Source organism: Leptonotus elevatus, chromosome 9 (assembly GCF_054856555.1).
Source record: "Leptonotus elevatus isolate MCC_2025b chromosome 9, RoL_Lele_1.0, whole genome shotgun sequence".
Classification (NCBI taxonomy): Eukaryota; Metazoa; Chordata; class Actinopteri; order Syngnathiformes; family Syngnathidae; genus Leptonotus; species Leptonotus elevatus.
Window position 1 is genome coordinate 14071575 of NC_141247.1, and position 10028 is coordinate 14081602.

The 10028-nt window shown below is 44.0% G+C and overlaps 2 protein-coding genes across 2 annotated transcripts in view; both read right to left on the bottom strand.

Annotated features, from left to right (window-relative positions):
- Positions 1–9479, bottom strand: part of LOC147168469 (protocadherin alpha-C2-like) — a 37238-nt gene extending 27759 nt beyond the window's left edge. The window contains exon 1 of the mRNA XM_086085647.1: positions 6911–9479. Coding sequence (XP_085941773.1) covers positions 6911–9313 — 2403 coding nt within the window. The 5' untranslated portion in view covers positions 9314–9479. The remainder of the gene's footprint in view (positions 1–6910) is intronic.
- LOC147168471 (protocadherin beta-17-like) lies at positions 568–5472 on the bottom strand. The gene is made up of 3 exons (XM_086085650.1): positions 5099–5472; positions 2731–3596; positions 568–730 (listed from the first exon to the last, which is right to left on the bottom strand). Exons 2-3 carry the CDS (start codon positions 3553–3555, stop codon positions 707–709), a joined length of 849 nt encoding a protein of 282 aa, XP_085941776.1. The 5' UTR covers positions 3556–3596; positions 5099–5472; the 3' UTR covers positions 568–706.
- Positions 9480–10028: the final 549 nt, after the last annotated feature.

Below are 10028 nucleotides of genomic sequence, written 5' to 3' on the forward strand. Positions count from 1 at the left end.
AGACTGTACCAGTAGGCATCGTTGGACACCAGAGTGGAATCTGCGATGGTGGAGTTCCTCTCGCTGATCACACTGTTTCTGCAGGTAGGAGCCGCTTTGCTGGGCTTAACCTTCTGACACTTGAGCACGATGGTGACCAAGATGGTGATGAGCAGCAGGAAGGACACCGAGCCCAGACCGATGACCAAATACAGGTTGAGGTCCGAGAAGATGTCGTATTCCAGAGGCACCTCCGTCATGTCCGAGTAGGCCTTCACGGCCGTTTCCACCGTGGACAGCTTGATGGTGACTGTAGCAGACAGAGCGGGCTCCCCGTTGTCCTTGGCAACCACAACCAGCCTCTGGTGGCGCGAGTCTTTGTAACTGAACATCCTCATGGTGCGGATCTCTCCGTTGTACTGGTCCAGACTGAACAAAGAGGCGTCGGTCACCTGCAGGAACTGGTAGGTGACGCGAGAGTTGTGCACGGAATCCACGTCCAAGGCGATCACCTTGGCCACCAGAGAGCCTTTATCTGTGGATCTGGGGATCTTCTCCTCTACCACGGAGCCGTGCGCTCGCCACGGAGAGACGATAACTGGAGCATTGTCGTTCTGATCCACGATGATGATGTGGACGGTCACGTTGCTGCTGAGCGGAGGAGAACCCGAGTCTCGGGCCTCGATGTGGAACAGAAATTCCTTCTCCATCTCATGGTCAAATGTTTTCAGTGCGTAAAGGTTCCCGTTCTCTGGATTGATGGAGAACAGCATGGACATGGAGGTGTTAGCGATCTCCTTCTCCAGGATGAAATAAACTAGGTACTGGTTCTCGTGGAGGTCAGGGTCAAACGCACTGAGAGAACTGAGCAAGGCGCCTGGAGCGTTATTCTCCATCACACGTATAGTATAAAAGGACTGAGGGAAGTGTGGGATGTTGTCGTTCACATCCAGCAGCTGCAACGTCATCGTTTCATTGTCACTTAAAGGAGGGGAGCCTCTGTCCGTGACAGTGAAGGTGATCTCATATTCTGGAACCTTCTCACGGTCTAATGGCTCTGAAATTACTAACTTATAAAAGTTATCGGAGGACTCCCTCAGTTTAAAAGGCATATTGTGTGGAATGTGAAGATCCACCACGCCATTGTCACCCGAGTCCTTATCACTCACACTGACAACTGCTATTACTGTGTCAACATCAATATTCTCACTTACTGGACTAAGAAAAGATTTAATTGATATTTCTGGATGGTTGTCATTCATGTCCATAATTTGAATTGTTATTGTACATTGTCCTGATAAACTACTAACTCCTTTGTCTGCTGCTATAACTTCCATATCATAAATCCTAAAATCTTCATAATTCAGCATTCCTTTAACAGTAATCTCACCAGTAGAAGGATTCAAATGAAAGGTTTCTTGTGTCTTCTCTGGTGTATATAAACTATATGAATATGTTAAATCAGAATTGGAGCCCTCATCCAAGTCAGTAGCATTTAAATCAATAACAAGGCTTCCAATGGGGGAATTTTCCATTATTTTAACACTGTAAACAGATTTATCAAACAGAGGGGCATTATCATTTGTGTCTAATACTTGGACAATAATTCTGGCAGTCCCAGAACGCGGAGGTTTACCACCATCGACTGCTGTTAGCATTAAATTGTGCACAGCCTGCTTCTCTCGGTCTAATGTCTCTTTCAATATTAATTCAGCAAATTTGGACCCATCTCTTCCAGTCTGAACTTCAATGCCAAAATGGTCACTTTCACTCAGATGATATGTTTTTACGGTATTACTTCCAACATCAGGATCGACTGCATTGCTGAGAGAGAATCTCTCTCCTTTGGGAGTATATTCAGATATGTCTAAATTTATTGCATCCCTCCTAAATTGAGGGGCGTTGTCGTTAATATCCATTATTTCCACCTCAATGTTAAAAATTCGCACAGGATTTTCTAAAATGACCTCCAGTTTAAGATAACAAGAAGCTGATGATTTAGACGGGCAAAGGATTTCTCTGTCAATTTTCTCCACAATATATAGTTGACCAGTTTCTTTTCTCACGTCCAGATATCTCTTATTTGCAATTATATCCAGCCGCATCTTCCTCTTGTTTAGCGTTTTAACATCCAAGCTCAGATCGTTGGCAATGTTGGCAACTACTGATCCTTCCTTCATTTCTTCAGGAATGGAATAATGTGTGACTGAAGCTGATGCACGGTGAACAAAGGAAAGTAGCACAAAGAGCAGCACGTACCTCTTAAAAGAACGCATCAGTAAAACGCACCCCATTGTTGTGTGCGAGTCCATCTTTCAGCTCGGACAAAAATATTTGTACTCCAGATAATTTAATTCCTCTAACGGTCTTGATCTCCAATAATATCCTATGAATTTCACCCTGACAAGCTGCGTGAAGGTAATTGCTTTTATCCTATTCAGATGGGCGATATCAGTCTGAACAACTGTGCGGGTTTTTCCTGTCTGCCCCGATTGCAATGCATCACTGTAATGGCGTCATGGGCCAATTTACTTGTCAAACACCGCCCCCTTCTGGTTTCTGACCACTGAACATGGAAGAAAAGTGAGATTTATGGTGTTTTACTGTATTTTGAATGACAGTTGTTGAGAATGCGCTGAAATTACACAATGTTATATATTTTTATGGTTTGTTGTCACTTACTTGAAAACTGCAGTCGGAAATACATTTTCACTTTGTAAATATGTAAGCTTTTAAGTAAATTATTCATACCTGCAAGGTGGAAGGAGCAGAGCCGCTAGTCTCCGACACGCCTGTGCTCCTGGGAAGGCTGGACACGATGTACCTGGAGCCCTTTGGCATGGGCTGCCTGACCACAAACTTTCCTTTCCTGGTCTCTGCCAGAAACAGACTGTACCAGTAGGCATCGTTGGACACCAGAGTGGAATCCGCGATGGTGGAGTTCCTCTCGCTGATCACACTGTTTCTGCAGGTAGGAGCCGCTTTGCTGGGCTTAACTTTCTGACACTTGAGCACGATGGTGACCAAGACGGTGATGAGCAGCAGGAAGGACACCGAGCCCAGACCGATGACCAAATACAGGTTGAGGTCCGAGAAGATGTCGTATTCCAGAGGCACCTCCGTCATGTCCGAGTAGGCCTTCACGGCCGTTTCCACCGTGGACAGCTTGATGGTGACTGTAGCAGACAGAGCGGGCTCCCCGTTGTCCTTGGCAACCACAACCAGCCTCTGGTGGCGCGAGTCTTTGTAACTGAACATCCTCATGGTGCGGATCTCTCCGTTGTACTGGTCCATACTGAACAAAGAGGCGTCGGTCACTTGCAGGAACTGGTAGGTGATGCGAGAGTTGTGCACGGAATCCACGTCCAAAGCGATCACCTTGGCCACCAGAGAGCCTTTATCTGTGGATCTGGGGATCTTCTCCTCTACCACGGAGCCGTGCGCTCGCCACGGAGAGACGATAACTGGGGCGTTGTCGTTCTGATCCACGATGATGATGTGGACGGTCACGTTGCTGCTGAGCGGAGGAGAACCCGAGTCTCGGGCCTCGATGTGGAACAAAAAATCCTTCTCCATCTCATAGTCAAAAGTTTTCAGTGCGTAAAGGTTCCCATTCTCTGGATTGATGGAGAACAGCATGGACATGGAGGTGTTAGCGATCTCCTTCTCCAGGATGAAGTAAACTAGGTACTGGTTCTCATGGAGGTCAGGGTCAAACGCATTGAGGGAACTGAGCAAGGCACCTGGAGCGTTATTCTCCATCACACGTATGGTATAAAAGGACTGAGGAAAGTGTGGAACGTTGTCGTTCACATCCAGCAGCTGCAACGTCATCGTTTCATTGTCACTTAAAGGAGGGGAGCCTCTGTCCGTGACAGTGAAGGTGATCTCATATTCTGGAACCTTCTCACGGTCTAATGGCTCCGAAACAACTAACTTATAAAAGTTATCGGAGGACTCCCTTAGTTTAAAAGGCATATTATGTGGAATGTGAAGATCCACCACGCCATTGTCACCCGAGTCCTTATCACTCACACTGACCACTGCTATTACTGTGTCAACATCAATATTCTCACTTACTGGACTATGAAACGATTTAATAGATATTTCTGGATGGTTGTCATTCATGTCCATAATTTGAATTTTTATTGTACATTGTCCTGATAAACTATTGACTCCTTTGTCTGCTGCTATAACTTCCATATCATAAATCCTAAAATCTTCATAATTCAACATTCCTTTAACAGTAATCTCACCAGTAGAAGGATTCAAATGAAAAGTTTCTTGTGCTTTCTCTGGTGTATATAAACTATATGAATATGTTAAATCCGAATTTGAGCCCTCATCTAAATCAGTAGCATTTAAATCAATAACAAGGCTTCCAATAGGAGAATTTTCCAATATTTTAACATTGTATGTTGATTTACCAAACAAAGGTGCGTTGTCGTTTGTGTCTAAAACATGAACAATAATACTGACAGTGCCAGAACGTGGAGGTTTACCGCCATCTACTGCCGTTAGTATTAAATTGTGCATTGCCTGCTCCTCTCGGTCTAATGTCTTTTTTAATATCAAATCTGCGAATTTGGATCCATCTCTGCCCGTCTGAACCTCAATATTAAAATGCTCACTTTCACTCAAATGATATGTGCTCACTGAATTGCTCCCTACATCCGGATCGACTGCGTTGCTTAAAGAGAATCTCTCCCCTGCTGAGGTGGACTCGGACAAATCCAAATGAATGGCGTCTCGTCTGAACTGCGGGGCGTTGTCATTCATGTCCAGTATTTCTATCTCAATGTTAAAAATCCGCAGTGGATTTTCCAGTGTAACCTCCAGTTTGAGATAGCAGGATGATGATTTAGTGTTACAAATATGCTCCCTGTCAATTTTATCCAGAATAAACAATTCACCAGTCTCTTTGTTCACATCCAGATATTTTTTGTTAGCGATGATGTCGACACGCATTTTTCTTCTAATCAGACTTGCAACGTCCAAGCTGAGATCGTTTGCAAGGTTGGCAACAACGGATCCTTCTTTAAGCTCCTCGGGGATGGAATAATGAGTCACGGAAGCCAAAATGTGAGCAGTGTACAGCAACACAATGAGGTGCACGTACCTTTTGTCTGGCCTCATTGTCTCGTAGAAGCCCATCACTTCCGATTCACACGCTACTAAAGGTGACTAAATAGGTTTGCTGTCACTCTTCAAGCTGTTACTCCAAATACAGCAACAATTGCTTTAATCCGACACGGGACAAAATAAACGCGTGGCCCTTTCGCGTGTAGATTTCAGCACCACGGAGCTGTCCCTGTCCTCCCCTTCGCACTTTTGGGATGGAACAATCGCCCTCTGTCTTTGTATTTAGAAATGGATGGCTCCTAACAACAAGGCTGGACAGCGCCACCCTCTGTCTTTATAGACCATGTACTGTATAACACGGTTATAATCATTACTGTAATGTGTTCCATTAATTAAACAGGTTACGCTTTCATCAGATGATGATGATGATGGTAATGATAATTATTAGGGATGTTCAATACCACTTTTTTTTTCCAGACTGATACCAGCACAAATAGCCTATACTCAACTCTTGAGTAGTCAACTATTACTATAAACCCCCACCCCCACCCAACCCCTCAAAAAAACGATGACAGATAATTTTTAAAAAGGAACTATACTGTATCACAATGCAGCCCTATATTTTTTCCTTAAAATTGCATGAAATTAATGGCAAGTTTCTATTCTTGTAATTTGTAATATCTAGTTCTGTTTCGTCTCATCGCTTATGTTAAGTTCAAGTTTTTAGTCCTGTCTTTTTTGTTGTTGTGCTGGCTTTATTTTGTAGTTATTGTTCCCTTTTGTGTCAGTAGCTTTACTTCCTGTCCTTGTTTCCTCCTTAGCCCGAATGTCTCCACCTGTAACCCCCCCCCCCCCCCCCCTTGTATAAATAGTCTAAGTTTAGCCCTGTCTGTTGTCAGTTTGTCTTGTTTCTTGCCACTTCCTGGGCGAGACCGTCATCGCAAGCGTTACATTGTTTCATGTCGTGTATCTGTGCTTTTTATTAATGTTGCTAAAGTCAGTTTTTGCCTCCAGCCTTTTGCTGTGAATTTATGTTGCTTCTTAGTCTTTTTCCAGTTTTGTTGTGATCCTGAGTTGTTACTTTTCCTGCAATGTTTTGGAGTCCAGGCTCGCTGTGAAATGTTGTTGATACTTTCAAAACACTATTGACTCTTGAATGAATCAGTAGTTTTGTGACTTGTGAATCGAGCTTTTGGGTCCTGTGTTGTATCCATGTCAAGTTCCTGATCATAAAATGCCCACAAGTGGGCTGCTGCAAGTACCGCTACCTTGAAATAAGGTCATGGTGATGATTAATTTATTAGTGTTACTGTTATTGTTGTATCATATTATCATCATAATATTTGTTATTATTACTATTGATTTTTTCCCCTTTTAAACATATTACAACAGATTTCACTAATCACATCCATTGCAACATCAACAACATCTGAAAGAAGGGTTTACTGTACCACTATCAGGGTTACAGGGGAGCTGGAGCATATATCCCAGTTGACATGCAGCTGACTACACCCTGGAATAGTCAGCAGTGAAACTAAAGAGCACATACTCGTATACAGTAGCGAGAGACAACCATTCACACTCACAGCCATCATTGATGGGTAACATGAACCCATGCCTGTACGGAAGTCAGGAGAATCTCCCACTGTGCAGTGAACAACTAGTAGTAGTAGGTCTAGTGTTGTGGTTGCTAGTGGTAGTGTTATATTTCTTCATTTGAAAGAAGTAGAAATTCCGTATATGGATTTTAAAAAAAAATATATATATATATATATATATATAGTTTTTCTACCCATTAAAGATTGTTGATACATTTAAGCAGCATGTAAAAAGATGGAAATTATTTTACCTGCAGAGTGGAGGGGGCGGAGTCGCTGGTCTCCGACATGCCTGTGCTCCTGGGAATGCTGGACACGATGTACCTGGAGCCCTTTGGCATGGGCTGCCTGACCACAAACTTTCCTTTCCTGGTCTCTGCCAGAAACAGACTGTACCAGTAGGCATCATTGGACACCAGAGTGGAATCCGCGATGGTGGAGTTCCTCTCGCTGATCACACTGTTCCTGCAGGTAGGAGCCGCTTTGCTGGGCTTGACCTTCTGACACTTTATCACGATGGTGACCAAGACGGTGATGAGCAGCAGGAAGGACACCGAGCCCAGACCGATGACCAAATACAGGTTGAGGTCCGAGAAGATGTCGTATTCCAGAGGCACCTCCGTCATGTCCGAGTAGGCCTTCATGGCCGTTTCCACCGTGGACAGCTTGATGGTGACTGTAGCAGACAGAGCGGGCTCCCCGTTGTCCTTGGCAACCACAACAAGCCTCTGGTGGCGCGAGTCTTTGTAACTGAACATCCTCATGGTGCGGATCTCTCCGTTGTACTGGTCCAGACTAAATAAGGAGGCGTCGGTCACCTGCAGGAACTGGTAGGTGATGCGAGAGTTGTGCACGGAATCCACGTCCAAGGCGATCACCTTGGCCACCAGAGAGCCTTTATCTGTGGATCTGGGGATCTTCTCCTCTACCACGGAGCCGTGCGCTCGCCACGGAGAGACGATAACTGGGGCATTGTCGTTCTGATCCACGATGATGATGTGGACGGTCACGTTGCTGCTGAGCGGAGGAGAACCCGAGTCTCGGGCCTCGATGTGGAACAAAAATTCCTTCTCCATCTCATAGTCAAACGTTTTCAGTGCGTAAAGGTTTCCGTTCTCTGGATTGATGGAGAACAGCATGGACATGGAGGTGTTGGCGATCTCCTTCTCTAGGATGAAGTAAACTAGGTACTGGTTCTCGTGGAGGTCAGGGTCAAACGCGCTGAGAGAACTGAGCAAGGCGCCTGGCGCGTTATTCTCCATCACACGTATGGTATAAAAGGACTGAGGGAAATGTGGTGCGTTGTCATTTACATCCAGCAGCTGCACAGTAATTGTTTCATTATCAGATAATGGTGGCCTTCCTGAATCTCTTGCAACGAGTGTGATGTCATAATCAGGCACTGATTCACGATCTAAAGGTTGGGACACAATGAGCTTGTAATGCATTGGTCTGTCTGATGACTTGTTTAAAACAAAGGGGATTGAGTCATGAATAAATAAATTCACTTTGCCATTATCACCGGTGTCTCTATCACTGATGGTCACCAGGGCGATGACAGTTCCGACAAGCACGTCCTCGTTGAGTGTGTTTTTAACAGACTGCAGGGTGATTTCGGGGTAATTGTCATTCATGTCTGTCACGTGGACGACCACTTTACACTGGCCCAGGAGCGGGTACAGGCCGTTGTCCCTCGCCTCAATGTGCATCTCATAAAATTTCATGTCTTCATAGTCGATGGTCCCTTTCACTGTTATCTCGCCGGTGTTGGGGTTCATTAAAAACACATCTTGAGTTTTTTCTGACGTGTAAAGCGTGAATGAGTACACAAGATCTGAATTTGGCCCGTCGTCGAGATCTGTAGCATTTAGCTTTATTACTGTCGTTCCGATCGGGGAATTTTCTGTCATGTTCACTGTATAAATCTGCTTGTCAAATCGAGGCGGGTTGTCGTTGGTATCCTGCACTCTCACAATAATATTAGCTGTGCCGGAGTGCACTGGATTACCACCGTCTACTGCTGTTAGTATTAAATTATGGACTGCAATCTCCTCCCGGTCCAAAGACCGGGTCAAAACTAAATCTACATATTGTGATCCATCAGTACCAGTCTGGATTTCGATGGTAAAATGTTGAGTGGGGCTGAGTCTGTAGGTTTTAATTGTATTAACACCGACATCAGGATCTACTGCATTGGGGAGGGAGAATCTCTCCCCCGGTGTTGCAGATTCAGACACATCCAATTCGACTTTATCTCGTCTAAAATGTGGCGCGTTGTCATTTATATCAGTTATTTCAAGCTCAATATTAAATATGCGTAATGGACTTTCTATAATAACATCAAGCTTGAGAAGGCAAGAGACTGTTTTGGAGGGGCAAAGATATTCTCTGTCCATTGTCTCCACGATGAGGAGCTCCCCCGTCTTCTTATTGAAATCCAGATATTTTTTGTGGTGAAAAATATCAAGCTTTACCTCTCTTTGTGACAAGCTTCCAGGCTCCAGTCCCAGATCAGCCGCAAGGTTGGCCACCACAGAACCCCTCTCCATCTCCTCGGGGATGGAGTAACGAGTTACAGACAAAGCAGCCGGCCATGCTGCAAACAATACAAAGATCCTCGTCCAAAAATCCATCCTTTGTCCCACATAACACATGACTGGCGTCTGTGGGGGGGAAGCAAATCACCGTTTATATTTCTAAATAAATAAATAAAAAATACTCAAGGCATAGCTCAGAGCAGCGCAACCGTTTAAATTAAGAAACATCATATACAAAAGAAAGCCGTCTCCACCCTCCACCCTTTACAACGGGTGTGCGGAGTTTAGATATATATGGATCAGATGACTTGTGCTGCAAATTAGAGGGTAACGGCGACACCATGTGGCCAAAAAGGTATACTGTAGCCTTACAAATGACTGCATAGATGGACAGTTCTACATTCCCAATCAATTTCACAGTTGTAAATCTATTTACTGCCAAAATTAAACATATCTGCTACTCATTGGACCAAATCAAATGTCTCCTCTGGGGATCAATAAAAAAATATATTGAATGGGTTATTGGTGTGTTTTCGGCCACGTGAAAAAACTTCATAAAATAAATCATAATGACATATTTTCGTAAATTGGTATTTCTAATGTCTGAATTTATGTATTTGTTTGTTTGTTTATTTAGGGGGTGTTAAAAATGTAACATATACAACTACTACTTTTTTTCTTGTTTTTCAAAGGACCAGAGCTGTGATGCTTTTTTATTCAAAACACTTCAAGTGTGTCATATTGTTACATGTTGGTTTTGTTAGCAACTATTAATGATTATCCAATTTGTCAGCTTCTGCTGGCATATTCCAACAACTTTATTTTAAGCGTA